At 44.9% G+C, this 27,461-nt stretch overlaps 1 protein-coding gene across 1 annotated transcript in view; it reads left to right on the forward strand.

Annotated features, from left to right (window-relative positions):
• NFX1 (nuclear transcription factor, X-box binding 1) overlaps positions 1-27,461 on the forward strand; it is a 199,223-nt gene that overhangs the window by 87,689 nt on the left and 84,073 nt on the right. The window contains exons 11-12 of the mRNA XM_065397863.1: positions 20,166-20,196; positions 24,116-24,198. Of these exons, the coding sequence (XP_065253935.1) occupies positions 20,166-20,196; positions 24,116-24,198 (114 nt within the window). The remainder of the gene's footprint in view (positions 1-20,165; positions 20,197-24,115; positions 24,199-27,461) is intronic.

A 27,461-nucleotide genomic window follows, 5' to 3' on the forward strand; every position in this document is an offset into this window, starting at 1 on the left:
AATTCTGTACTAGACATGAATTCTGCGTGTTTGCAGTGGCATAGAATTCCCCCAGGAGTAATCTGATAAGCTTCGCTGGGCAGGAAACGGGAACAGCTAGCTTCTGTGTTCCATTGGTTGCATACCTCTGATACACCAGTAGTTGACGTAGATCCAGTTATTTCTTATAGATGCTGTCTTCCAGATAACCTACTGAATGGACAGTAACCAATTTACCAAATATTGCTTTGTCAGGATTTAATATTGTTAACCAGACACCGAACAAGATTGTTTTGAATAACCTGCTTCAATTAGGATGCAGTGTCACTGACTCCAAATTATGACTGGTACTAACAGGGAATTTGTTTACACAATTTGACATATTGCCAACTCATCACTGTTTCTGTTATACACCAACAATGCCAATGCCAGCTAGCTGTTTATTACTAATAAGGTTAGGTGATTAAAAAAAGAAAATGTTTCCTAATGAGTTGGTTATGGTAGTTACTATGTAACTTCCATAAACAGTACAAATAACTTCTTTACTGGTTTCTTGTTTGTTGCCATTAGTTAGTTAATTTTTACCTGTGTGTTGGTTAAACAGTTTAGCAATGTTATTCTAAATGGTGTACAGCAATATAAACAGTTGCTTTTACACAGTAGCTAAATTCATTTATATTTCAATGGTAAAGATTTAAAACCAGCAGCACATTAACTCACTTTACTTAATAATATACAGTTTAAATGACAGTTAGACGTGGTCCAGCTAGTGGTATTTAGCTGATTGCCTAATTAATTGTCCATATATGGTAGACTGAGGTGTAGTTGGCGAGTCTGTTATTTATAAAGCACTTCATTTTTCTTTTCTTGATGCCTGGGGGTTTCTTCACTGTGTACTGATATCTTCTGGTGTCTTCAATCTGTGGGATGTAACCATAAACAGCTTAAGTTGATTAACAGAATAAAGTTTTTACATTTCTCTTGTTTTCAGTAACCCAAATTTAATACACAGATTAATTTAGTGTGCATTATTTATTTTTTATATACTAAATATAGTGCTTAACTGCTGAAATAGATGTTCACGATCTTCTGTGAGAAGGGGTACTGCTCTCCCCTGCTGAGCACTCTGTTTTAGCAAAAGAGTTAGTAACAGAATTGTTACCCAAGCTTTCTAGAGTTAATTTGCTTGTGATACCAATTCCACTTCTGCTAATTGTTTAGAAGCACAAACTTTAACCACCACTACTTCCCTTTAACATAACATTAAAGAAAAAGAATATAAACATTAAACCAAACTGAATTTTAAATGCCGGTCTATGAAAACACTTTGAGGGTATTAAACTTTTATAATACTTAGTTGTATTTGGGAGAAAAAGGTGTTAACGTGTTGAAATTATTTGGTTAGCTTTAACATTTTGGAACATAATCAGACATCGTTTATATTGATACATTTTTTTTACCATTTTTGCTATAACATTCTTATAGCTATATTTTAATACTTAATAAAGGTGCAAACAAGTTTATAAAAACCCAAACAAGAAATTGACATTTTGTTAATTGAATTACTGGTCATGTTTCCCTTTACATTTTTTCCTTTGAATAAAAAATCCCACTGTGATTAATAAAAGATAATTCTTTTTGTTTGCCATTGCATTATTTGTTGAGGCAGAAATATATGTACATCTATTTATAACTGAGGCCTTTTTGAGCTTTTGCAAAAAAAAATTAATTGGTGGTTTATGTTATGATAGTTATACCCCAACCATAATATTAAAATAGTGTGGTACTATTTATATTTTTTAAAAAAGTATAAAATTAACTTTTGTTGCAACAAAATAAAAGAAAAAAGTGGTCCCGTGACACACACAACACAGGACAACATACAAGACATACAGGACAAAATTACAATTAAAAATCAATGGCACCAGAATTATATTTATAACTATACAAGATAAGGCATTAAGAACCTTAGGTACTAAAGCAATGCATTATAGAAAGTAAACAGGTATAAAAGAGTTAAAGATCTAAATAAGCAAGTTATTACCTTTTTATTTTAAACTTTTAATAAGAATTGATAAAAAATCATATTAAGTTATTTTCCCCCTTTGTTGTATTAGGTTAATATGTTAAGGCATTTTCCATTTCTTTATATTACTTTACTTTAAAAACTCTGCTATATGGAAATGTTTCAAATATTAGTTAGTGGCTAGAATTAGAAGCAGAGTCTGCATTTCTGTTGCTTGGCAACCATATCTTCAAGAAAGTTAGGAGATACGGTTGGTAGATCACAACAGTGATAGCCTTGCACACTTGTGCCATCACTGCCCCAACAGTTGACTTTCCCACCCCCAACTAGTTTGCAGCTGCCTGGTAACTGTCAGGTGTTGCCAACTGCCAAACATTGATGACCTCCCATATTTGTACGAGTATCGGTTTTCAAAATCAAGTGGTCTGGCACTGGATCATTGATGCAAGCTCAACATAACTCGAAGAGGGTATGCTTTTTCATCCTGAGGTACTGCAGCTACTGGTCTGAGCTTTCCAAGATGATGTGGTCCCACCCCTCAGTGTTGGTTTCCTGGGACCAGAAGTGGCAATCCACCCATGGGCATACCATTGCATTCTCAGCATTCAAGACATCTGTTCCATGGACTTTCATTCTCCCTCCAGGTTGGCCGTCTTTGGCATCTCACAATTCTCTGGAGTGAACTGGAGCTGTTATTGCCAAAATGTGTGAAGGCAGCTTACAGTGCCAGCAACAACCAGAAAGGTGGTTCTTCTTAAGTGCTTGCTCATGTCGATTCCAAGTAATAGCATGCGTGCCACGTGCACAGTCGGAGGAAGGTTTTCCCCCTTGCAGCACCTGTCGGGTCAGCTGTGGAGCCCCCGGAGTCGCACCTTCATGGGGGTTGTGACAGAGGGGGGGGGTTATTCATCTTATGTTTCATGTGAGTCTTACTGTCCTATACTAATACTATGTGTACCTCAGTTTCCCAGTGTACTGCACCAATACTTCAGTGGTGGGAATTGGGTGTGTGATTTTAGCTGAGGCCCTTGGGGCAGGTGAGGCTGCCCAGCTGTCTGCACCTATGTTACCTGAGACCCAGGATGGGGGTGTGACCAGGTAACACCTTTTGCCCGGGAAGTGAGACAGAGATGGAGGAGGAGCAACGGGGGGTGTCAGAGGTCGGGTCGCTGGAAGCAGGCAGTTTGCATGGGGGGACTGGAAGAGGGGGAGTCCAGGGCATCTGGCCCAAGACTCCCAAGATGGACTTGGCTGAAAGTCACTGATTTCTGTGATAGCAAGCTCTGTTCTACACTGTGTTCCTGTCGACTAATAAACTTTCTGTTTTATTGGCTGGCTGAGAGTCACGTCTGACTGTGGAGTTGCGGTGCATGGCCCTCCGGCTTCCCCAGGAGCCCCACCCAGGCGGACTCGCTACAGGAAGCGCACGGTGTGGAAGGGGATGCTGAATGCTCCGAGGTCAGACCCAGGAAGGTCGAAGCTCTGTAAGCTTCTTGCCCTGGAGACAGTATGCTCAGAGAGAGGAGGCATGCTCCCCTAGAGTCCTGACTGGCTTCATACAGAGTAGTTCCAGAACATTGACCGGGTGACTCTGTGACAGTGGTGAATATAGGTCCCTGCCAACCCACCGCCTATTCAGTTCTTTCTTACCACCAGTGACGGTCGTTGGAGCTGCGTGTCTTGCTTGCCTCATTAAGTGCTTCCCCTAGAAATTGAACTTTGAGCGTTTCTGTAAATAGTTAGTTTTATTTTTTTACTAGTAGTTAGTTAGTTAGAAGTTGGAGGTTCCCCCACCACCACTCCAATTTGTCGCCCTGACAGATCCCAGAAGGTATGCTGCCTGCCAGGGGCCCGTATCCGAGAGGTTACGGAGGGATTGTCGAGGATCACCCGCCCTCTGACTACTACCCCATGCTCCTCATCCATGTGGGCACTAATGATACTGCAAGGTATGACCCTCAGCAGATCAGAAGCGATACAAGGCTCTGGGAGTAAGGGTGAAGAAGTTGGGAGCACAGGTGGTGGTCTCTTTAATCTTTCCGGTCAAGAGTACGGGCCCAGGCAGAGACAGATGCATCCTGGAGGTGAATGCCTGGCTGCGAAGATGGTGTCGCCAGGAGGGCTTCGGCTTCCTCGACCATGGGATGCTGTTCCAGGAAGAAGGACTGCTAAGCAGAGATGGGGTCCACCTATCAAGGAAAGGGAAGAGTATATTTGGACACAGACTGGCTAACCTAGTAAGGAGGGCTTACAACTAGAGAAGGGTCATAATTTGTGGGGGCGGGGAGAGGGAGCATGGTCTGTTATAGGAGGAATAAAGGAGAGACAAGACAACTGTGTGTGTGTGGGGGGGAATCAAATCAGTATCTTAGATGTCTGTATACTAATGCAAGAAGTATGGGGAATAAGCTGGAAGAATTAAAAATGCTAGTAAATAAACACAACTATTACATAGTTGGCATGACAGAGACTTGGTGGAATAATACGCTTGACTGGATTATTGGTATAGAAGGGTACAGCTTGCTCAGGAAGGGCAGGCAGGGAAAAAAGGGAGTTGGTGTTGCCTTATATAATAAAAATGTATAGATACACTTGGATGAGGTTGAGATGGAAATAGGAGACAGACTTGTTGAAAGTCTCTGTGTAAGGATAAAAGCGGTAAAGAACAAGGGAAATGTCATGGGAGGGGTCTATTACAGACCACCTAACCAGGAAAAAGAGCTGGATGAGGCTTTTTTAAAATAATTAAAAAAAAGCATCCAAAGCACAAGACTTGGTGGTGATGGGGGATTTCAACTACTCAGACATCTGTTGGGAAAATAACACAGCAGGGCACAGACTATCCAACAAGTTCTTGGAATGTATTGGAGACATTTTTTTATTTCAGAAGGTGAAGAAAGTTACTAGGGGAGAGGCTGTTCTAGATTTGATTTTGACAAATAGGGAGGAACTGGTTGAGAATTTGAAAGTGGAATGCAGCTTGGGTGAAAGTGATCATGAAATAATAGAGTTCATGATTCTAATGAATGGTAGGAGGGAGAAGAGCAAAATAAAGATAATGGATTTCAAGAAGACACACTTTAGCAAACTCAGGGAGTTGGTAGGTAAGATCTCATGGGAAGGAAGTCTAAAGGGAAAAACAATTGAAGACAGTTGACAGTTTTTCAAAGAGACATTATTAAGGGCACAAGACCAAACTATCTTACTGCGTAGGAAAGATAGGAAGTATGGCAAGAGACCACCCTGGCTTAACCAGGAGATCTTCAATGATCTAAAAATCAAAAAAGAGTCCTACAAAAAGTGGAAACTAGGTCAAATTACAAAGGATGAATATAAACAAATAGCACAAGTATGTAGGGATAAAATTAGAAAGGCCAAGGCACAAAACGAGATCAAACTAGCTAGAGACATAAAGGGTAACAAGTATCAGAGGGGGTAGCCGTGTTAGTCTGAATCTGTAAAAAGCAACAGAGGGTCCTGTGGCACCTTTAAGACTAACAGAAGTATTGGGAGCATAAGCTTTCGTGGGTAAGAACCTCACTTCTTCAGATGCAAGTGGGTAACAAGAAATTCTACAAATACATTGGAAGCAAGCGGAAGACCAAGGACAGGGTAGGCCTGTTACTCAATGGTGGGGGGGGCAATAACAGAAAATGTGGAAATGGCAGAGGTGCTAAATGACTTCTTTGTTTCGGTTTTCACTAAGAAGGTTGGTGGTGATTGGATGTTTAACATAGTGAATGCCAGTGAAAATGAGGTAGGATCAGAGGCTAAAATAGGGAAAGAACAAGTTAAAAATTACTTAGACAAATTAGATGTCTTCAAGTCACCAGGGCCTGATGAAATGCATCCTATAATACTCAAGGAGCTGACTGAGGAGATATCTGAGCCATTAACGATTACCTTTGAAAAGTCATGGAAGACGAGAGAGATTCCAGAAGACTGGAAAAGGGCAAATATAGTGTCAATCTATAAAAAGGGAAATAAGGGCAACCCGGGGAATTACAGACCAGTCAGCTTAACTTCTGTACCCAGAAAGATAATGGAGCAAATAATTAAGCAACCAATTTGCAAACATCTAGAAGATAATAAGGTGATAAGTAACAATCAGCATGGATTTGTCAAGAACAAATCGTGTCATACCAACCTGATGGCTTTTGACAGGGTAACAAGCCTTGTGGATGGAGGGGAAGCAGTAGACGTGGTATATCTTGACTTTAGTAAAGCTTTTGATACTTGGGGCTGGGGGTTCTTTGGGATTCTTGGTGAAGGACTGAGATGAATGACCCAGGATGACGAGAACTGGGTACAACTCAATTTTATTATAACTGGTAAGTGTGACAATTATTAATACCACGATTCCTTACCAAACGAGTACAATACTATATAACTAAATTTAAAACAAGTAAGGCAAGGGAGAATACAACGGGGCGAGAGAAGCAAAAACAACAACAACAAAACAAACAGAAAATTTTTGTCTAGCTAGTTACTTACGACCAGGCAAATGACAGCCAGATGGAAAAGCATATACATGGTGAATTCGGGCCGGCAACACGACACGCGCTCGGGCTGGATTCGGGAGCGGGAGGGTCAAGTCCTGGTTGATCAGACCTGGACTGGTAGTGACGTTGAGTTGATTTGGGACACCTCTGATTGCTATACAGGGGTGACTAAGTATATAGTTCAGAAAGTAAATGTGGCAGGCATTGATTGGCTTTTTAGTGCCCAAACTTTTACCCTTATTAGGAAGAACAATACAATGCGGAAACTGCAGAAACGTTTTTTCTGCGGTAAACACTATGGATACAACCCTCATAAATTTCCTGCGATAAGCACTATGCCCTAATAAGGTCATGCAGTCTATTGTGGGCCTCTTTCCTTGCTCCGGGTTCGCCGCGGGGTTGAGAGACGGCCTGGCCAAAACCGGGTGGGGGGATTAGGCTGTATTAACAATACTGTCTCGCATGACCATCTCATAAACAAACTAGAGAAATGCAACGAGATGGAGTTACTATAAGGTGTGTGCAAAACTGCTTGGAAGACTGTTCACAGAGAGTAATCATCAGTGGTTCGGAGTCATGCTGGAAGGGCATAATGAGTGGGGTCCTGCAGGGATCAGTTGGGGTCCAGTTCTGTTCAATATCTTCATCAATGATTTAGATAATGGCATAGAGAGTACACTTATAAAGTTTGTAGATGATACCAAGCTGGGAGGGGGTGTAAGTGCTTTGGAGAATAATTTTGAATTTTAATCCTATCTGGACAAACTGGAGAAATGGTCTGAAGTAAATAGGATGAAATTCAATAAGGACAAATGCAAAGTACTCCATTTAGGAAGGAACGATCAGTTGCATACATACAAAATGGGAAATGACTGCCTAGGAAGGAGTACTGCAGAAAGGGATCTGGGGTCATAGTGGACCACAAGTTAAATGAGTCAACAGTGTAACACTGTTGCAAAAAAAAGCGAACATCATACTGGGATGTATTAGCAGGAGTGTTGCAAGCAAGACACAAATAGTAATTCTTCTGCTCTACTCCGCGCTGATTAGGCCTCTGGAGTATTGCTTCCAGTTGTGGATGCCACGTTTCAGGAAAGATGTGGACAAATTGGAGAAAGTCCAGAGAAGAGCAACAAAAATGATTAAAGGTCTAGAAAACCTATGAGGGAAGATTGAAAAAAAACGGGTTTGCTTAGTCTGGAAAAGAGAAGACTGAGAGGGGACATGATAACCATTTTCAAGTACATAAAAGGTTGTTACAAGGAGGAGGGAGAAGAATTGTTCTTCTTAACCTCTGAGGAAAGGACAAGAAGCAATGGGCTTAAATTGCAGAAAGGGAGGTTTAGGTTGGACATTAGGAAAAACTTCCTAACTGTCAGGGTTGTTAAGCATTGGAATAAATTGCCTAGGGAGGTTGTGGAATCTCCATCATTGGAGATTTTTAAGAACAGGTTAGACAAACCCTGTCAGGGATGGTCTGGATAATACTTAGTCCTGCCATGAGTGCAGGGGACTGGACTAGATGACCTCTCGAAGTCCTTCCAGTCCTATGATTCTATGCTTAGGAAATATCGGGAGTAGAATCCTTTGCCCCATAGCTCCTGAGGAATCTCCTCCACTGCTCCTGCAGCGAGGAGCGTTTGAACCTCTTGCATGAGAAGTTGCTTGTGAGAAGGGTCCCTGAAGAGGGATGGGGAAAGGGGGCAGGAGGGAGGGGAGGAACAGAGTTGGAGAGAATATTCCACTTCTACGGTGCAAAGGACCCAGCGATCTGAGGTTATCTGGGACCAAGCACGGTAGAAGTGGGACAGACAATTCAGAAAACAGGGTGAAGCATCCGGTGAGTAGACTGGTGCCTGACGATTGCCTCGCCGAGCCTGGCCTTGACTGCCCCACTTCCTAGAGAAGTTCTGTCTAGGCTGGGGAGGGTAGAAGCATGGAGGGGGCTGAGGCTTAAAGTGCTTTCATTGGGTAGCAGGGGTATGCAGGCCCAACAATTTTAATGTTGCCTGTGAATCCTTCAGGCTGTGGAACTTGGAGTCTATCTGCTCTGAAAACAGTCCCACGCCATCAAAGGGCAAGTTTTGAATTGTGTGATGGACCTCTGGCGGAAGGCCCGACACCTGGAGCCACGAACTCCTCATGGCTATGCCAGAGGACAAGGTCCGCATGGCCATCTGCCGCATCCAGGTATGCCTGTAAAGAGGTCCGTGCCACTGCCTTGCCCTCCTCTACTATGGTCGCAAACTCCACCCTAGAGTCTGATGGGACCAGCTCCTTAAATTTCATCATGGAGTCCCATGAATTGAAATTCTATATAATAAGGATTGCTTGCTAGTTAGCAATCCGAAGCTGGAGCCCCCCGATGGAGTAGACCTTCCAGCCAAAGAGGTCCAGCTTCTTCGCGTCCTTGGATTTTGGGGTTGACCCCTGCTGCCCCATCTCTCTCTCTCTCTCTCTCTCATATTAGCCGCCGCCATGACTCATGAACACGGCTGCGGGTGAATAAACAAATATTCATACTCCTTAGAGGGGACGAAATACTTTCTGTCCACCCCTTTAGCCATAGGGGTAGCGGAGGCCGGAGTTTGCCACAGGTTTTTTTTTAGTGGCTTCAGTTGTCTTAATGAAAGACAATGCCACCCTGGACAGCCCTTCAGGGGTTAAAATGTCTACCATGTGGTCCTCAGACTCTACCACCTCCTCAGCCTGAAGCCCCATGTTACTGGCCACCCTGCGCAACAGCTCCTGGTGTGCTCTGCTATGGATGGGGGGTGGTCCCAAAGGATGAAAACCCTGTCACCGTTTCATCCAGCTAGGATGACGATGAAGCCATAGGCGGCACCGGGCCCTCCTGTCCCTCCAGATCGGTGGACATGTCCTGCTCGGTGCCGTGCTGCTCAGTGCCCACAGCAGAATCAGTCTGTGGTGGATCTGGGACCCGGACATAGCTCAGTGCTGTGGACCGAAGCCGTCTCCGAGCCCCGAGGCGTGAGACAGTCCCTGGGTGCGGCACCTCCTTCTGATACCACGGACTGGGAGCCTCTAGAGTGTGTGCCCTGGGCCTGGTGATATGCCCACGGGGTCCTGAATGGCCATTGCCTCCTGCCTGTATTGGTGCTGCTCCAATTGGTGCCGACGGCACCTAGAATAGTAGTACTCTGCTTCTGAGTCCGATGACTGGGACCTAGAGCACGGAAACGACAGCGGTGATGAGCGGGACAGTGCCAGAGTGCAGTGCCATGGAGAGGGTGAACAGTGCCTCATCATCGCGGGCTTGCCTCTGGACAGTGCCACGCCTCGCGGTGCCAGAGTTCTGTCTCGGGATGGGGCACTGCAGAGCTGTCATGGCATCAAGTCCCTGGCCACTCGAATGTGTCCGGGGTGGAAGGGAGCTCAAGTTCCTCCACCTGGCACTCTCTAGAAGGAGAATCCAACGGCACCAGACTTGCCGGATCCCTTTGTGGGCCTGAAGTCGACAGTGCCGGCTCCCGCGAGACCGGCACCAGGTGTTCCTGCGTGGGAGTCCTTCCTGTGTGCCGTTTCTCGAACAGAGGCTGGAGCACTCCACACGGAGCCAGCTGGGGATGGAGGGCCGCCTCATAAGGAGTTGCTTCAGCCTGAAGTCCCTTTCCTTTTTCGTCCTCGGGTGGAACCCTTTGCAGATCTTGCAGCAATCTGTTTGATGTGCCTCCCCCAGCCACTTCAGGCAGGAGTTGTGGGCGTTGCCCATTGGCCTGAGCTTGTGGCAGGTTCCGCACGGTTTAAACACTTGGGCTCTGTCCCCCTCAGAAGAGAGCCACCGACCACCACTACCCTACGTTTCCTCCTGTTAGTGGTGGCTCATCACTCATTGCCAGGGCAGCATATCAGTTTTCCATCACCATGGTGGGTGGGTTGGGAGTAGGGGTGGAGCATTTCCTGCTGCCAGAAGTAACCAGCAGCCAGTGACAGAGCCATATCCTCCTGCCCTGGTGTGACAGCAGTCCTCTGTAACTGGATAGCTTCCTCAGCGTTGGATGTCTCCATATGAATATTCTCGAGGAATTCCTCATGGGCACGGATGCTCCTCAGCCTAGCCACCTCCTCCTGTAGCTCTCTCGCCTGCTTCCTGAGAGATTCGACCAGCAGGCACCTTTCACACTGGATGGTCCCCCCAGCCTGGCTTTCTGTGAGTGGGAAATGCAGGCCACAGTCTCTGAAAATCCACACCAGGATCTGGGTAGAGGCATCCATGGTTAGGCTGTCTGTCTGGATACAGGCATAGGTGGAGGAGACAGGAGCAGCGTTGGCACTGGCGATGCGGCCCTTCCTAATCATAGCGGTTATATTATGTCTCCCTCCCACAAACTCCCTCTCAAATTCCCCTGTTTGTGGTCCCCTGTTCTCTAGCTCCCCTTGGTCACTTAGCCTGTGGCTTTTAAGGCCTTCTCTCCTAGGTCACCCCATCCCCTTGTTAATCACACGGGGGAGGGTGATCACAAGGCTGATTGAGGTTGATCAGGGATGATCCATGGAATAAAGGCTCAAACAATCCCCAGACACACAATCCCAACTGACCCTGTAACTGAAATAACCTAAATAATCCCCAAAGCCAAAAGGGGTCTCAGACCCATCCTCGACCTGCAACAGATTCATGAAGAAGTTGAGGTTCTGCATGGTCTCTCTGATTGCCATCATCCCGTCTCTGGATCCAGGAGACTGGTTCGCTGCCCTCGATCTCAAGGATACGTATTTCCACATATCAATAATTCCAGCCCACAGACGCTTCCGCAGGTTCATAGTGAACCACATCCATTACCAGTTTACAGCCCTCCCTTTTGGTCTGTCATCAGCCGCTCAAGTGTTTACCAAATGTATGGCAGTTGTAGCTGCCTTCCTGAGAAGAAGGCAGGTGCAGGTCTTCCCATACCTCGATGACTGGCTGGTCAGGGGCCGCTCCAGGGTGCAAGTGGAGCACCATGTCAACTTGGTACGGTCCATCTTCAACAGGCTGGATCTCTTCCCGAACGTACACAAATCAACTCTATCCCCTACTCAGATAGTAGAGTTTATTGGGGCAGTGTTGGACTCGGATCATGCCAGAGCCTTCCTGCCAGAGTCTCGTTTTCAAACAATGCAACACCTCATTCAAGACTTCAAGCAATACCCCACCACCACAGCGAGAAATTGTTTGAAACTCCTCGGTCATATGTAGCTTGTGGTACAACATGCAAGGCTGAGGCTCAGACCTCTCCAGGCCTGGCTGGTGTCAACCTCTCGGCCAGGGCACGACAGTCTGGACAAGGCGGTCACTCTCCCAATGTTGGTTTTCTGGTTTTTTCACTGGTGGCTCAACCCACAGGAGATATGCATGGGGGTCCCCTTCCCCAAACCGCAGCCCTCGCTGTCCCTGGTCTCAGATGTGTCAGCGTTCGGGTGGGGTGCTTACCTGGGAGATCTCCGGACCCAAGGTCTCTGGTCGCAGGATGAGCTCCTGCTCCACATCAACGTTAAGGAGCAGAGAGCGGTCCACCTTGCATGCCAGCCCTTCCAGGCTCACTTGCAAGGGATATGCGCAGCGGTAATGACACGACCACAATGTTTTATATAAACAAGCAGGGTGGAGCTCGTTCCTCTCCCCTATGTCAGGAAGCCCTCAAACTGTGGGACATCCGCATAGCCCACTCATTTCACCTGGAAGCATCCTACCTCCCGGGTTCTCAGAACGAGTTAGTGGACTATCTCAGCAGATCCTTCCACAACAACGAGTGGTTCATTTGCCTGGACGTGGTGAACATCATTTTCCAAAGGTGGGGAGTTCCCCAGATCAACCCGTTCACCACAAAAAGCAACAGGAAGTGCCTGCAGTTCTGTTCCTTCCAGAACCACAGCCCGGGCTCCATCGCAGACGCATTCCTTCTCCCTTGGACGGATCAACTGTTATATACATTCCCACCTTTTTTGCTTGTCCACAAGGTTCTGCTCAAGATCCACAGGGAGAGGGCTGCGGTCATACAGATAGCGCCAGCCTGACCATGCCAGCAGTGGTATACCACACTCCTGGAGCTATTGGTGGATACCTCAGTCTCGTTGCCCCTGCTTCTGGACCTGATCACCCAAGATCACGGCCGTCGCCAACATCCCCGCCTCAAGTCTCTTCACCTCACTGCTTGGAAGCTTCATGGTTAAACCTGCTGGAGCTAATATGCTCTGAGCCCGTTAGAGAGGTTCTCCTTGGCAGTAGGAAACCCTCCACCATGGCCACCTACTTGGCGAAGTGGAAGAGAGTCTCAATCTGGTGTTCTCAAGGCTTCACTTCTCCAATGTAGGCACCAATGCCTCTCATCTTAGACTACCTGCTACATCTAAAACAGCAGGGCCTCTCAGTATTGTCTCTCAAGGTCCACCTAGCTGCCATTTCGGCGTTCCACCCAGGAGCGGCTGGCTGTTCGGTTTTCGCCAACCTGATGGTCAGTCGATTTCTGAAAGGTCTTGTCAGACTATACCCACAGGTTAGACAACTGATCCCGGCATGGGATCTTAATCTGGTCCTTTCCAACCTAATGGGGGCTCCCTTTAGAATTCCTAGCGACCTGTTCATTGCTCTATCTGTCATGGAAGGTGGCATTCCTGGTCGCCATAACATCAGCTAGGAGAGGGTCTGAGTTTAAGCCCTAGCTTCTGATCCTTATACCATTTTTTGTAAAGACAAGGTCAACTTAGGCCTCACCCAGCCTTTCTCCCAAAGGTCGTCTCTCAATTTCATGCCAGTCAGGACATTTTTCTTCCGGTCTTTTACCCTAAGCCACATGCTGATAATTGAGAACAAAGGTGTCCTTGGACGTTCGATAAGCACTGGCTTTTTATATTGAACGCACAAAGCTCTTCCAGAAGTCGAATCAGTTGTTCGTTGCAATTGCGGACAGGATGAAGAGCCTCCCGGTGTCATCACAGAAAATTTCATCATGGATCATGTCCATGCTATGATCTGGCAAAAATACCTGCCCCGAAGCTAACAGCACATTCCACAAGAGCGCAGACCTCCTCGGCAGCATTCCTGGCCCAGGTCCTGATCCAGGAGATCTACAGGGCAGCGACGTGGTCTTCAGGCCACACTTTCATTTCTCACTTTGTCCCTGGAGTGCTGGGTATTGACAATGTGGTACTCGGCAGAGCAGTACTTCAATCTGCAATTCCATGAACTCTGACCCCACCTCCTAGGTAAGGCTTGGGAGTCACCTACTTGGAATCGACATGAGCAAGCACTCAAAGAAGAGTTACTTACCTTCTCATAACTGTTGTTCGAGATGTGTTGCTCATGTCCATTCCAAGACCCACCCGCCTTCCCCTCTCTCAGAGTATCCGTCAAGAAGGAACTGAATAGGCGGCGGGTCGGCAGAGACCTATATTCACCGCCATGAAGGCGCGACTCCAGGGGGCTCCACAGCTGACCCAACGGGTGCTGGTAGGGGAAAAACCTTCTGACAACTGTGCACGTGGCACGCATACACCTACTTGGAATGGACATGAGCAAGGGGAGGGATAGCTCAGTGGTTTGAGCATTGGCCTGCTAAACCCCAGGTTGTGAGTTCAATCCTTGAGGAGGCCATTTAGGGATCTGGGGCAAAAATCTGTCTAAGGATTGGTCCTGCTTTGAGCAGCAGGTTGGACTAGATGACCTCCTGAGGTCCCTTCCAACCCTGATATTCTATATTTTAACACATCTTGAAGAACAACAGTTACGCGAAGGTAAGTAACTGTTTTTTCCCAGAGTGTCACCTCTGACACAAAGGACTTTGGGATACCATGCCTGAATTAGCAATGCAATGTTGCGTGCCATAAAGGACCAGTGTGGACACGGGTAGACACCTGTGAACACCATATACCCATGCCAGCAATGGCATATGTGGACATGCAAGTACGGGGTGCCCACACACTAACAGTGTGTGCACATGTATCTGTGTCCGCTCGCAAGTGTAGACATACCCTAATAGAGAAAGTAAATGTTTGTACAGTAGGAGCAAGAGCTTTAGGTACTTGGGTAAACAGCACCTTTTTATTGCCTTTGTTTTTGCATGCAACAAATCATTTCTTTCAGCCTCCCTGGAGTTGCAAAGAAAGATGAGCGTTGTTACCCTAATTTCTAGTGAACACTAAAGGTTGCTTGGGCTAGTGTACCTCCTTAAGTTTGAGGCAGTCACTGGGGGAAATTAGGGACTATCCCAGACACTGCTCTCTTTTGCTGTCCTTGGAGAAGTTTGAAAGTTATGCTTTTTTCCTCCTGGTCTGTGTAGGCAAATTCATACAATTCAGGACCTTTCTAACTAGGTACCTGTTTGCCCTCATTACCTTGGTGTATGGGTGCCATGCATGTATTGATGAATTTGTTCTTATGGCACCCCTGGAGGTAGTTTTGTGGTATGTATCTATTTTGCAGATGGAGATCTGGAGCTTGCCAGAGATCTCTCAGAAAATCTGTGCTTGGAGCTGGGAGTTGGGCCCAGAAGTCCTGGGTTCCACTCCCAGTGCCTTGACTTTGAAACCAGCACAGCTGTTACTGGCTGAGCAAAGTGAGACCCAACAATCTACTTAGTGGCATTTCTCCTGCGTTCGATCAATTCAGAATTTCAGGAAGCATTCTAGACATCTATGGGAAAAAGTCTATGGATTCTTGGTGACAATTGGAACATCAGAAAAGCCTCGTTTCCATAGGGTGCCCATTTGGTGCTGCAGGTACGGGAGCATTTTGACATCAACGGTAATTCAGTCCCTCCCTCCAGTTCACTTGCATCCTTCAGTTCCGTTGGTTGAAATGGATGGAAATGGAACTGAATGGAATGGAAATGGAGTTACAAGTCAAGACTGAAGTGCTTTGACTGTTTTTGTGGGGGAGGAGGATTGAAGACTGGAATAGCAGGGGCTGCTTCACATGAGGAGCTATGTTGGCTGAGTAGGAGTGAGGCTGGAGATTTGCACTGTGGCTCCCTCCACACTATGACTGACTCAGGCAAGATCATTGACCTTGCCTAGTCAACACTGTTCATCTAAACAGTACCCATTTGGTGCTGTGGGCAGAGAGATCCCTCCACCTGCAGCACCAAACAGTCAATGTCAATAGGAAGCCAGGTAACAGGATTATGGTTACTGGAGGGGGAGTGAGCAACTGGCTTAGTTACCTCTGATGTCACTGCTCAGGTTCCCCTGCTTACAGCTGCAAATAGGCATTGTCATGAGAAAATTGTTTATACAAATCTGATAAAGCAACAAAGAGAAGAGGAGGATCAGCTTAGACAATTTAATAATAACATATAGGTTTAGTGGTAGTATCCTGTAAAATTACTACAAGTTCAGGGATAGAGACTGTGTTCCCAACCCCTCCTCCCCCACCTTCACCCCCCACACCTGCCAGTTTAGCTTGCATAAGCAACGAAGTGTACAATCCTCTACTTCAGTCACTGCTCTCTAACTGTAGTGGGTTGAAGATTTGTTTTTCCTCAGGGCAGGCCTGTAATATCTTAGAACCAAGTGGTTCTATCCCTTCAATAGCAGGGATGCTGATCAATTTGCTACTTTTCTCCCATTTAAGTCTCCACTTTCTCTCATTCCAAACATCTGTTTCTTGGGATAGCAAGAATTAGAGCATCTTTTGAGAAGAGATCCCCTCTTTCCCTCATAGACAACCCGTGCCTGCTGACAGAGTGGGGACACCATCCCGGAACAGTTTGAGTCACCCCCTTCCCACCCTCCTGGCTGCCCTCCCCCCTCCAGAAAAACAGTGGTCCCTCCAGGCAGCTCCCAGTTGTTCCTCCGCTCCTGCCTCTGCCTCAACCTGCCTGGTGAAGCTCGCCAGCTCAGCTTCTCCACAGTAAGGGGGCCCTGCTGCACCATGCGACCCAGCAATCTGGGGGGTGGGGGTATGTGACCCAGCATGCCCCCTCCCCACTCGTCGCCTCTGCTTCCCCTCCCTTCTTTTCTTGATAGACTGCTTGCTACTGCATCTGTCATGGCTTTCTGACTTAAAGTATTTTATGTATTTGAGAATAGACAATTTAAAGGTTCTTGACTGGACTATTATGCTTTTGCTGAGTGCCTATGGGGGGTAGTTCAAGCACCAAAACTCTGACAGTATTTATAGCCACTGTGGACATATGGGTGTGGTTAACCCTTCAGTCATGAATTTCAGACTTGAGGATTTCTTGTTATGAGAAGGCATATTTCTGGTAAGATTTAAATTGACTATTAATGGAAACTTTTGTTCTGGGATATATAATAGGATTCCCAACAGTGCAGCAAAATGGTACTGAAGCAAAATAACCCCAAGAGATTACAGTAGAATTCGTGCATTATTTTATTAATAGATCTCAGGTGAAAGTGCAAAATATCTAGTGGCCAGTTAAAAGAATAATATAAAAATTCCTCAATTTTCTCCCCCGTTAATTTTTTTAAAAATGGATTTGGATTTATCACTTGAATCTTTGAAAATAATAGAAGACAAAAACAGTCAGATGTGCTGTGGCTTTTTTTTTTTTTTTTTTAGAAGCAGGAAGATAAAATATTTTTCTGGATAGGTAAAAGGGATGCTCTGCTAGTGCTTAATTTGCAATGTGTGTGTCTGTCTGTTCCCTTCAGAGATGTTGTCACCATTAATATGGCTAACATTTCTTTGGGAATGAGGTGAGGAGGTAAAAAAACTGTGCACTACTCTACTCTTCATGTTGAAGAACCTCTAAGAAAAAGAGCAGTTAAAAATGTGTGTGATATGTAAACATAAAATGGGTATTTTGAGGTTCTTCTTTGACTGCTATGTCCTATGTGTATTCCACACATGGGTATACATGCACCCTGTGTGCCTGAAATTGGAGGTTTCTAGCAAGTAGTGTCCACTGGCCCACACCTGTGCAATTGTTCTCCCCATGCTCTGAACCAAGTGCATAAGGGCTGGGGCAGACTGACGCCTCTCTAGGTCCTTCTTACTGCCGCATGACTTGAGTCAGAATCTGCTATGTCCAAAGATTTCTCAGTGCTTCTTTCGTCTTCAAACCTCTAAATATATTGTACATAGTTTTTCTTTAATATTTTAGTGTTGTTTGAGTTTTTAATCTTAGTATATCTTAGTGTCTCCCCACCAGTTCAGAGTACTCCCATTTGGGCTAGCAACACCACTTTCACAAAGGCTTTCTGAGTGGTGTAGCCCAAATGAGACATCACAGTTTATACAGTCTTCCATATCTGAACGACTGGCTCCTAATGGGTCACTTCAGTCAGGCAGTCCAGTCAGTAACTCTGTTCTTGCTCCAGCTTCTAGCAGACTTGAGAATCTGTGTTAACTAAAAAAGTCTACTTTGATTCCCACAAGGACAATAGACTTTATAGGAGCAACCCTAGATTTGATCTCAGCAAGAGCCTATCTCCCTTTGGAAAGATTCCAGACCATGAACAATTTGATAAGATAAGTCACTTTCAGACCATAAACCACTTTCAAGGTCTGCCTTTCCCAATTAGGCACATGGCATCATGTACGTATGTAACACCATTTGTCAGGCTTCACCTACATTGCCTACAAGCCTGGCTACATTCTATTTACTCACCAGGCAGAGACCACATAAACACCAGAGTAACAATTTCCACCAAGGTCACAGCTTTTCTTGCTTGGTGGATAAACCCAGAACAAGTATGTGTGAGAGTTTCTTTAATTACATCCACACCTGATGCAACCATTGTCAAAGCCGCAACCCTGATTGGATGGGGAGTCCACCTGGACAACCACACTGCATAAAGCACTTGGTCTACTCAGGAGCCAGTATCCATATCAGTCTACTAGAGCAGAGAGCAGTCCATCTCGCCTGCAATGCATTCTTCCCACTTATTCAGTCCCACCATGTCCAAATACTGTCAGACATCATAATGACTGTCTTTTACATAAACAACCAGGTGGAGCAAAAATCCCTTCCTCTCTATGTGCACTAGAAATTACATAATTCTCTCTGCTATGTACCTCCCAGGCATGCAGAATTCTCTAGCATACAGTCTCAGCAAGCACTTTGCCCACAGACCATGAGGGGGAGATACCCAATTCCATCCTGAACAAGATCTTTGCATAGTGGGGAACACCATCCTGGGATCTGTTTGCATCCCAAACAAACAAAAAATTCACCCTTTACTGCTCCAGGACATCCCTGGGCCATGGTTCCAGGGGAGATGTACTATTCTGTTATTCTGGACAGACCATCTCAGGGCTTTCCATTAGTTCCCTGTGGGTCCAACAAGCAGCAATCATGCCTTCTGCCCTCCAGTAGAAGGATATTCCATTCTTACTGACCCAACAACAATTAGATTCCTGAAAGGTTTAGGTAGGACCTTCTCATTAGTGGTGAAAACTGAACCACAATGGGACCTCAACCTTGTACAATCAATACTTATCAAATCACCATTTGAATCACTGGCAACATGTTCTATGTCCCACATTCCCATGAAGGTCACCTTTTTAGTTGCTATCACATCAGCCAGAAACCAGAGCCAATTGGGAGCACTTGTGGTTATGCTATTTTCGTCAGAAGAAGATTTCCCTTTGCCTTCTTCACCTGAAATCCATCGGTAAAGAAATTTCTGAGCTTTGCATCAATTGACCTATCTGCTTAATCTTCCCAAAATCTCATACTTCCAAAGAGACTTCACTCTTTGGACATCAGACACGCTGTAGTGTTCTACCTGCAAAGGACAAAATCAATTAATAAATCACTAAGACTGTTTGGCATTATAGTGGAACGGTTGCGAGGACAGGTATCTGCTCAAAGAATCTCTAACTGGATCTCTGGCTGCATCATTCTGTGTGTCCTGTGTGATTCTCCTCTGAATGGGGTAAGAGCCCATTCCACTAGAGCGCAAGCAACCTCAACAGCATCTCTTCGAGAGGCACCTATACTAGACATCTGTGGAGCAGCTACCTGGAGCTCTGTCCATACATTCACAAAATATTAGGCTTTAGTTCAAGCCTCCTCTACAGATGCAGCTACAGATGTAGCTTTCTAGAACATTAAGCTCTACAGATGCAGCTGTTCGGACTGTGGTATTACAAGCATCTATACCAACTGCATCCTCATACCCCCTCCTGTTAAACATTGCTTATCAATCACCCACAGGTAGAATACACATAGGGACTCGTGTTCCAAGAAGAGATGGAAGTTACTGACCTGTAACTGGAGGTTCTTCAAAATATCTGGTCCTTATCTGTATTCCACTATGCAGCCTCCTTCCCCTCTGCTTCAGATTCTTCTGCTATAGCAGTAAGAGAGGAACTGGAGAGGCGTTGGTCTGCACTGCCCCTTATACCATCAGTTCGGCGGATAAGGAGAAAAACTTGCAGGACCAATGGACACTACTTGCTAGAAATCTCTGATCACAAGCACATGGTGTGCACGCCTACCCTTTTGTGTGGAATACAGATAGGGACCAGAACATTCTGTTACAGGTCAGTAACCTCCATTTTCCCCCCTCCCTTTAAGATCAGGTCTTTTTTCCCCACTTACTATGTATGCGAATATTTGTAGTAGCTAAAAACCAATTGCTTGACTTTTTTTTCATTTGATATACTGTATGTAGTTGTTAGCTTTCTAGAACATTAAGCACTTGCTACATATAATTTGCTGTGATTTAATCTTTTCCTATCTGTTTCTTAGGAAGTCCCATGTGCCCTCCTCAAAAATAAAGGTAAATAGTTGTAATATACTAACAGTGTACTAGCACCTTTATGAAATAGAAGCTTTAAAAACTTTCTACTCAAACTGATGTATTTTTTGTGTTTGTTACTTCATATATTGAATGAAAGTATGTGGATGAAGAGATCAGATGCCAGTGGAGGTTGTATGAAGTATAGTATCAATTTCATCCAGTACACAATACTCTGATGTCATGTGCAAAGTTGGTGGTCTTGGATTTTATGTATTTTTGCTACTTTTGTGTACTATATTATTTGCTTTGATTGCTTTTTTTAAAGGTTTATTTTAGATGTTTAATACTCTTCTTCACTTAAATATGGTCTAAATCTTTAAATTCTTTGGAATCAAAGCATGGGTGTGCATATATTTATATGGTTCTTCAAATCTGTAGCAGGATTCAAATAATAGTAAATACATCAGTATACCATTCTATGTGCTTTCAGTGTTGGAAATTTCCAATGCAATCAGTCTCCTTCTGACTAGATCTTTTATTAAATCTATACTTGTAACCTCATGGAGGGGAAGCCCTTTAGAACTTTTCAGACAAAAAAAGTCTCCACCAATTACTTAACCTTATTTTCTAACGTTTTTTCCCCCTTTTTCTAATATTTTCACTGTTGTGTCAAATACACTTGTGCAATCTTAACCCTAAGTTTAGTGTTTTATATCAGAATAGTTGTTTTAAAAAGTTAACAAAGTGTGCAGCATAAAATGTATCTGTTTTTCTCCTCCTGAAATTCTTAATGTTTCTAGTTTTCATAAGCAACATTTTCTAATTGGATTGTAATGCTAATCCATATTAAACCCAAAGACTTTATATAGTCCAAAACGTTTCAGTCCCTCAGCAGACTATACTGTGTGCCACAGGCATAGAACAGGAGAGACCAAGCTGCCACCAATGGCAGAGGCCCTGCAATGGCAGGGAATTGATTAGGTGAGATCTGCCCAGATGATCCCAGCAGGTGAACCCCATGCTACAGAGGAAGGCAAAAAAAAAAAAAAAAACCAAGGTCCCTGCCAATGTGACCTGGAGAAAAATTCCTTCCCAGCCCCAAATCTCATGGTAAGTGTAACACCAAGCATTATGAGCAAAACACACTAGTCAGATTTCTAGAATGCTTCAGAGGAAGGCAAAAATAAACAAAAAACCCACAGAATACATCTAGCCAATTGCTCATTGGTAGTGGGTCTACCCTTTTATTTCTACTGAATAGTCGATTTTAGACAAATGTAGCAGTTTTTAACTTTTTAATCTTTTAATCTTCTCTTTGTTTTATTAGAGGAAATTTCCTGTGTTGTTGGGGGAGGCTTTAGTCACTGGTGTTTAACCATTAGGAATAGTGAAGGCTGTTCATCTTGTGGCTCAACATTTCACATTTCAGACACTTGTAGTCAATGCTTGATATGCGTGGCATTTGCCAATTTAGTGCTGCTTTTTCTGGATATTCGCTGGTCAGAAGCATTGCATGTACCAACTAGAATCTACATGATAGAGGAAGCCATGAGAGTTTTGAGGGCAGGTTCAGAATAAGAACTGATTCCAGGCCCTTCTGCACACTTTCAACCTTAGGAGACCCCAAAGTGCAGTGCTGAAAAATTCTTGGTTTTCAGGGGGTCTGGATTGTCCTGTAGGCCACAGAGTTCTGCAGTGTTCTTACTTAGTGCCAAGGGACCATTAGAAGAAAAAAGAACAGCAGTACCACTGTTCTTCGCATGCGCACAAGACTGAAATCTTTTGACCTGCACAGGCTATGCCTGTGCCCTGCATGTCTTTGTGTCCCTCAACCGAGAGGTAGAGTAGGGAACTGTAGTGCTGCTTTCCCTGATGCTCAGGCTGATGAACTGGATTTGTGATTCTGTTTCACAACCACTCTTCTATTGCTGGTTTTGATTTGATGAGCCTATTAGTGATTAGTGCTTCCCAGTATCCTGGACCTATTTTCTCCAGGTCCTGTTTTACAATTGCCTTCATTTCAGTCTGGCTTCATTCAGCTTGAAGGGAGCCATTTCTCAAAGAGGCTTCTCCACTGTCTGGAGAGCAGCAGAATGTATGCTCTCTTGCTCTCAGAGCTAGAAATTCTTTGTGGCCTGATGTGGTACCAAGATATTTTGGATTTCCCTCTGTTGGTATTCAAGAAATGGTCTCAAAGACCAGTGATTCATCCTGTGATCCCTCAATGGAACTTGATCCTCATCCATGTAGATTTTGATGCAACCAACTCTCATGAGAGGCCTTAGGACAAACTTCTTTCTTTTAAGATGGTTTCTTTCCAGAGTGATTTCAGGTGGGTGAATGAGTTGAACTCTCATCTTCTCTCCTCCTTATTTCCCTTGTTTTCCAGAAGGATATTTTTTGGCTTCGTTCAGAATTTGTTCATATGATGAATACCAAGTTCTATCTATTGTTCTTCTCCTCTCAGTCCTAATCTAGTATTCCCCACTCACGACTAGAAGCTGCATTTATTGGATGTTAAGCATGTTGTCAACTTTTATCTTATTCTGAGTTTAGAAAGTCAAAGCAGGGTTACGAAGGTAATGCTGTATCTACCATAGCTTTTGCTAGGTGGGTTTTATGCTGTATGCTTAAAGCATATGACCAGACTGTCAGATAAACTTGTCAGATTCCATGTAGCTAGAGAAATCTTCATGAGCAGTAAACATGCTGAAGCTTTCATGAACAAGGTGTGTAAGACAGCAGCATGATCATCTCCTCACTCCTTTATAAATTGTCATCAGTTAGGTATCTCCACTTCTCAGGATACCTCCTTTGGCTGCAAGGACCTGATAGTGGCATGTTAAGGTAGTCCCACCTCCTCGGGTTACTGCTTGCTGCATCCTCTTTTTGTGCCTTAATCCAGTGTTGTAGGATAGAAGAGAAAGACATACAACAAAGGGGAAAATTACCAGTAATTCTGTCTGTCTTTTCCTCTTCTATACTATATCTCATCCACCTCCCCTTTGGGTGTTGTTTTGCTGCCTGTTTTATTTCTTTCTGTCTTTCATACTGTTTCCTTCTCTATAGATCTGGAAGTTCTCTTCCTGATGGGATGCAGTTGTGGCTGAGACTTATGGAATCAGGGGCAGGGTTTTAGAATTCTTTGCCTCCCTGCTTCCAGTAGGTGTCACCATAACACTGTCTTTGAATTCAGTGTTGTAGGATGAAAGTTGAGGAGACTACAACAGTGTCACCGGTAACTAATATTCCCTACTTTATGTAGCAACATAAAGATGGTCAAATTTTCAGATTTTTAAAATCCATTAGCTGTTTCATAAACCACTTTCTTAATATATTTAAGTAGTTCTAAGTATGTTAATGTAAACTTCCAAATTATGCTTTTATCAGTACTTGTCACTATTCTGCAGGCATGCTTAGGTACTGCTGTAGGTATTTGAATGTAAACTGAAATGCAACAGCGTCAGCCCACATTGGAGGTACCTCACAAGTGATTCCACTTCTCTTGTAACTTGCCATTTACAGGGACTTTTTGCTCAGAACATTTAATCAGTGTATTGTCAGTTTACAATCTGTCGCCAATTTGAATGGTCTAAAAATCAAATGTTGGTGGTATTTTCTTACCAGGAACATTCCCCTTAATTAAAGACTAGTTGTGGTCATTTTAATATTGACGCTATTAAGCAAGAAGCCAAAATACAACCACCAGGCTTATGTCTCAAACGAATTATAAAAGACAGTTTGGTCCAGTGTCACATTATAAATCCTCATTATAATAGCCTCTATACAGTGATTTGTGCTGCCTCTGTAAGAATGTACCCTATTTTCTTCATTTCATCATATTAATTTTAATGTGGTCTTGCTACACACATTTAGTTATCACAATCGTATAATATGTAGTCAAAGGTTGAATGTTTAAATAATAAATATAAACACATTATTTTTTCTACTTGAACAGCTGATATTACATTTATGTGTGACAAGCGATGTAACAAGAAACGGTCATGTGGACGACACAAGTGTAATGAAATTTGCTGTGTGGTAAGTTCATTTATACAGTGTAAGGGTATGTCTACACTATGAAATTAGGTCGATATTATAGAAGTCGATTTTTAGAAATCGATTTTATACAGTCGATTGCGTGTGTCCACACTAAGCGCATTAAGTCGGCGGAGTGCGTCCTCACTACCATGGCTAGCATCGACTTACAGAGCAGTGCACTGTGGGTAGCTATCCCACAGTTCCCGCAGTCTCCGCTGCCCATTGGAATTCTGGGTTAAGCTCCCAATGCCTGATGGGGCAAAAACATTGTCACGGGTGGGATAGTGGTAGGGCCCCCACCTAGAATGCCATGCAGCTGTTCACAGAAGTGGCATGTGTGGGGCTCTGACCCGGAGCGACCGTTTGCCTCCTTTGTCTTTTGGTAGGCTTGCCTGAGCTCCTTAACTTTCACGCAGCACTGCTGTGTGTCCCTGGTGTAGCCTCTGTCCAACATGCCCTGTGAGATTTTGGCAAATATATTTGCATTTCTTCTTTTGGATCAGAGTTCTGCCTGCACAGATTCTTCTCCCCATACAGCAATCAGATCCAGTGTCTCCCTTTCGGTCCATGCTGGAGCTCGTTTGCGATTCTGGGACTGCATGGTCACCTGTGCTGCTGAGTGCAGCTGAGCTCGCCACACTGACCAAACAGGAAATGAAATTCAAAAGTTCCTAGGGCTTTTCCTGTGTACCTGACTAGTGCATCGGAGTTCAAAGTGCTGTCCAGAGCGGTCACAATGGAGCACTCTGGGATAGCTCCCAGAGGCCAATACCGTCAATTTGCATCTGCACTACCCCAAATTTGACCCAGCAAGGTCGATTTTAGCGCTACTCCCCTCGCCAGGGAGGAGTACAGAAGTCAATTTTAAGAGCTCTTTAGGTCAATGGAACGGGGTTGGTTGTGTGGACGCGGTCATTTTTTAAATTGACCTAACGCAGCTAAATTCAACCTAACCCCGTAGTGTAGACCAGGGCTAAGAAATGGTTCAGGGTAAAATGCTACATCTGTACCTTTTTTTTTTTTTTAAATAGTATGTGAAAAGGCTGCTGAGATGTAGATTCCCTGTTTTGTAATGTAAAATATTCATCCTTACACTTTGTTCAAAAAGTCTTTAGGATTAATGCTGTGCACCCAAGTGTGATTGTGTAACTAAGACAGTTGTTCTCAACCTGTGGCCCGCAGGTCACATGCAGCCCAATTAGCACACAGCTGCGGCCCAGCTGTATGCTAAAGGCTACAGGGACTCAGCTGTGTGCTAAAGGCCCTAGGGCTGGGGTCCTAGCTGCCTTGCAGCCCGGCCTCTGCAGGCCTGGCTGCACTGCCGCCTGGCCACTGTGGGGCCGGCTCCAGGGACCCGGCTGCCCTGCCAGCCGGGTCGGCTCTGGGGGCCCAACTGCCTGGCCCCGCCCCCAGGGCTCCGTTCCTGGCCCCGCTCTCTGGAGGGCTCTCTGAGTGGGGTTGCTGGGCATAGGGGTCTGTGAGGGGGCTTGGGGGAGGCGCACTGTGGTTCTCAACCTGCAGCCCAGGTAACATATCGTGGGCCGCATATATGAAAATAGGTTGAGAACCACTGAACTAAGAGCTTGTCAACACACAAGCTGTACCACTTTAACTATACTAGTATACTTAAAGCAGTACAACCCTTTAGTATGGACACAATTATACCAGTATAAATGTGCCTTATACCAGTATAGCTATTCCCATATGGGAAGCGGAGTAAACTATACTGGTATAAGGCATCTATATATCAGTTTAACTGTGACCATGCTAGGGGTTGTACAAAATAACAACTTTGGTTTTAAAAAAAAAAAAATCACACCCTAAACAAATACAGATCCTATATCAGCCCAAAACTTTGTGTATACTAGTCCTAAGTTGATAAAATTCCAGTTGAACAATGAGATACTGTCCTAGATCTACAGGATTGGTGCTATGACCCCAGCTTTGGAGTAGTCTCAGGAAGGATCCCTTCAGAGTGCCAGACCCCCTTGGGGTTTCACTCTTCCTCCAGGGTAAGCCATGCGGTTTCCTGCCTCCTTAGACTGGACCTCTGGGCCTTCATCACAACAAGAGCTCCATTCAGTGAGTCTCACTGAGATAGACCCCTGAGGGAGACTTGTACAATCTTAGGGAGCAATGCACCTCCACCAGCATCTGCAGTGACACTCAGCCAGTGTTGTCAAACTGTAGGGGTTTATTAGTTGACTAGAATGCAACATAGGAAGACCTTGGTTAGCATAGAGAAATGAACAGGGCCCTACCAAATTCATGGTCCATTCTGGTCAGTTTCACGTTTTCAAATGTTTATATCTGAAATTTCACGGTGTTGTAACCATGAGGGTCCAGACCCAAAAGGGGGTTCTGGGGAGATTGCAAAGCTGTTGTAGGGGAGTCACGGGATTGCCATCCTCACTTCTGCATTGCATTCAGAGCTGGGCTCTGAAGGCAGCATCCATGGAGCTTCCTGTAGCTGCAGGAGGTTCCCGGAGGTGGAGGTGGGTCTGATCTCCCCTGTGCTGCTGGGAATGCCCCAGCCGGGGGCTGCTAGCTGCTAGTCCCAGCCAGGCTAGGGAGGGACATGACTTGCTCTTCCCCTGCACGGCTGCGTTTGCGGGGAGATCTTCGCCCTCTAGCCCTTAACTCCCATTTCACACTGCCCCCGTCCTTTGTTCCTGAACTGGGGAAATGCTGTTTGGCTTCCTGCAGAGAGGAGGGACAATCTGTGGTCATTGGTTGCCAGGTTTCAATATCCCGGTGATTTGCTTCATGGTTTCTCCACTGACACGGGGATTAAGGCCCACTTAGGCCTGGTCTACACTATGAGTTTAGTTAGAATTTATCAGCGTTAAATCGAATTAACCCTGCACCCGTCCACACAACGAAGCCATTACTTCGACATAAAGGGCTCTTAAAATCGATTTCTGTACTCCTCCCCAACGAGGGGAGTAGCGCCGAAATCGACATTGCCATTTCGAATTAGGCTTAGTGTGGCCGCAATTCCTCCCCCCTTTCGGGGGAGGGATAGCTCAATGGTTTGAGCATTGGCCTGTTAAACCCAGGGTTGTGAGTTCAATCCTTGAGGGGGCCACTTAGGGATCTGGGGCAAAATCAGTACTTGGTCCTTCTAGTGAAGACAGGGGGCTGGACTCGATGACCTTTCAAGGTCCCTTCCAGTTCTAGGAGATGGGATATCTCCGTTAATTAATTAATATTAATTAATAATTAGTTAATTCAATGGTATTGGCCTCCGGGAGCTATCCCAC

This window comes from Emys orbicularis, chromosome 2, assembly GCF_028017835.1.
Source record: "Emys orbicularis isolate rEmyOrb1 chromosome 2, rEmyOrb1.hap1, whole genome shotgun sequence".
Classification (NCBI taxonomy): domain Eukaryota; kingdom Metazoa; phylum Chordata; order Testudines; family Emydidae; genus Emys; species Emys orbicularis.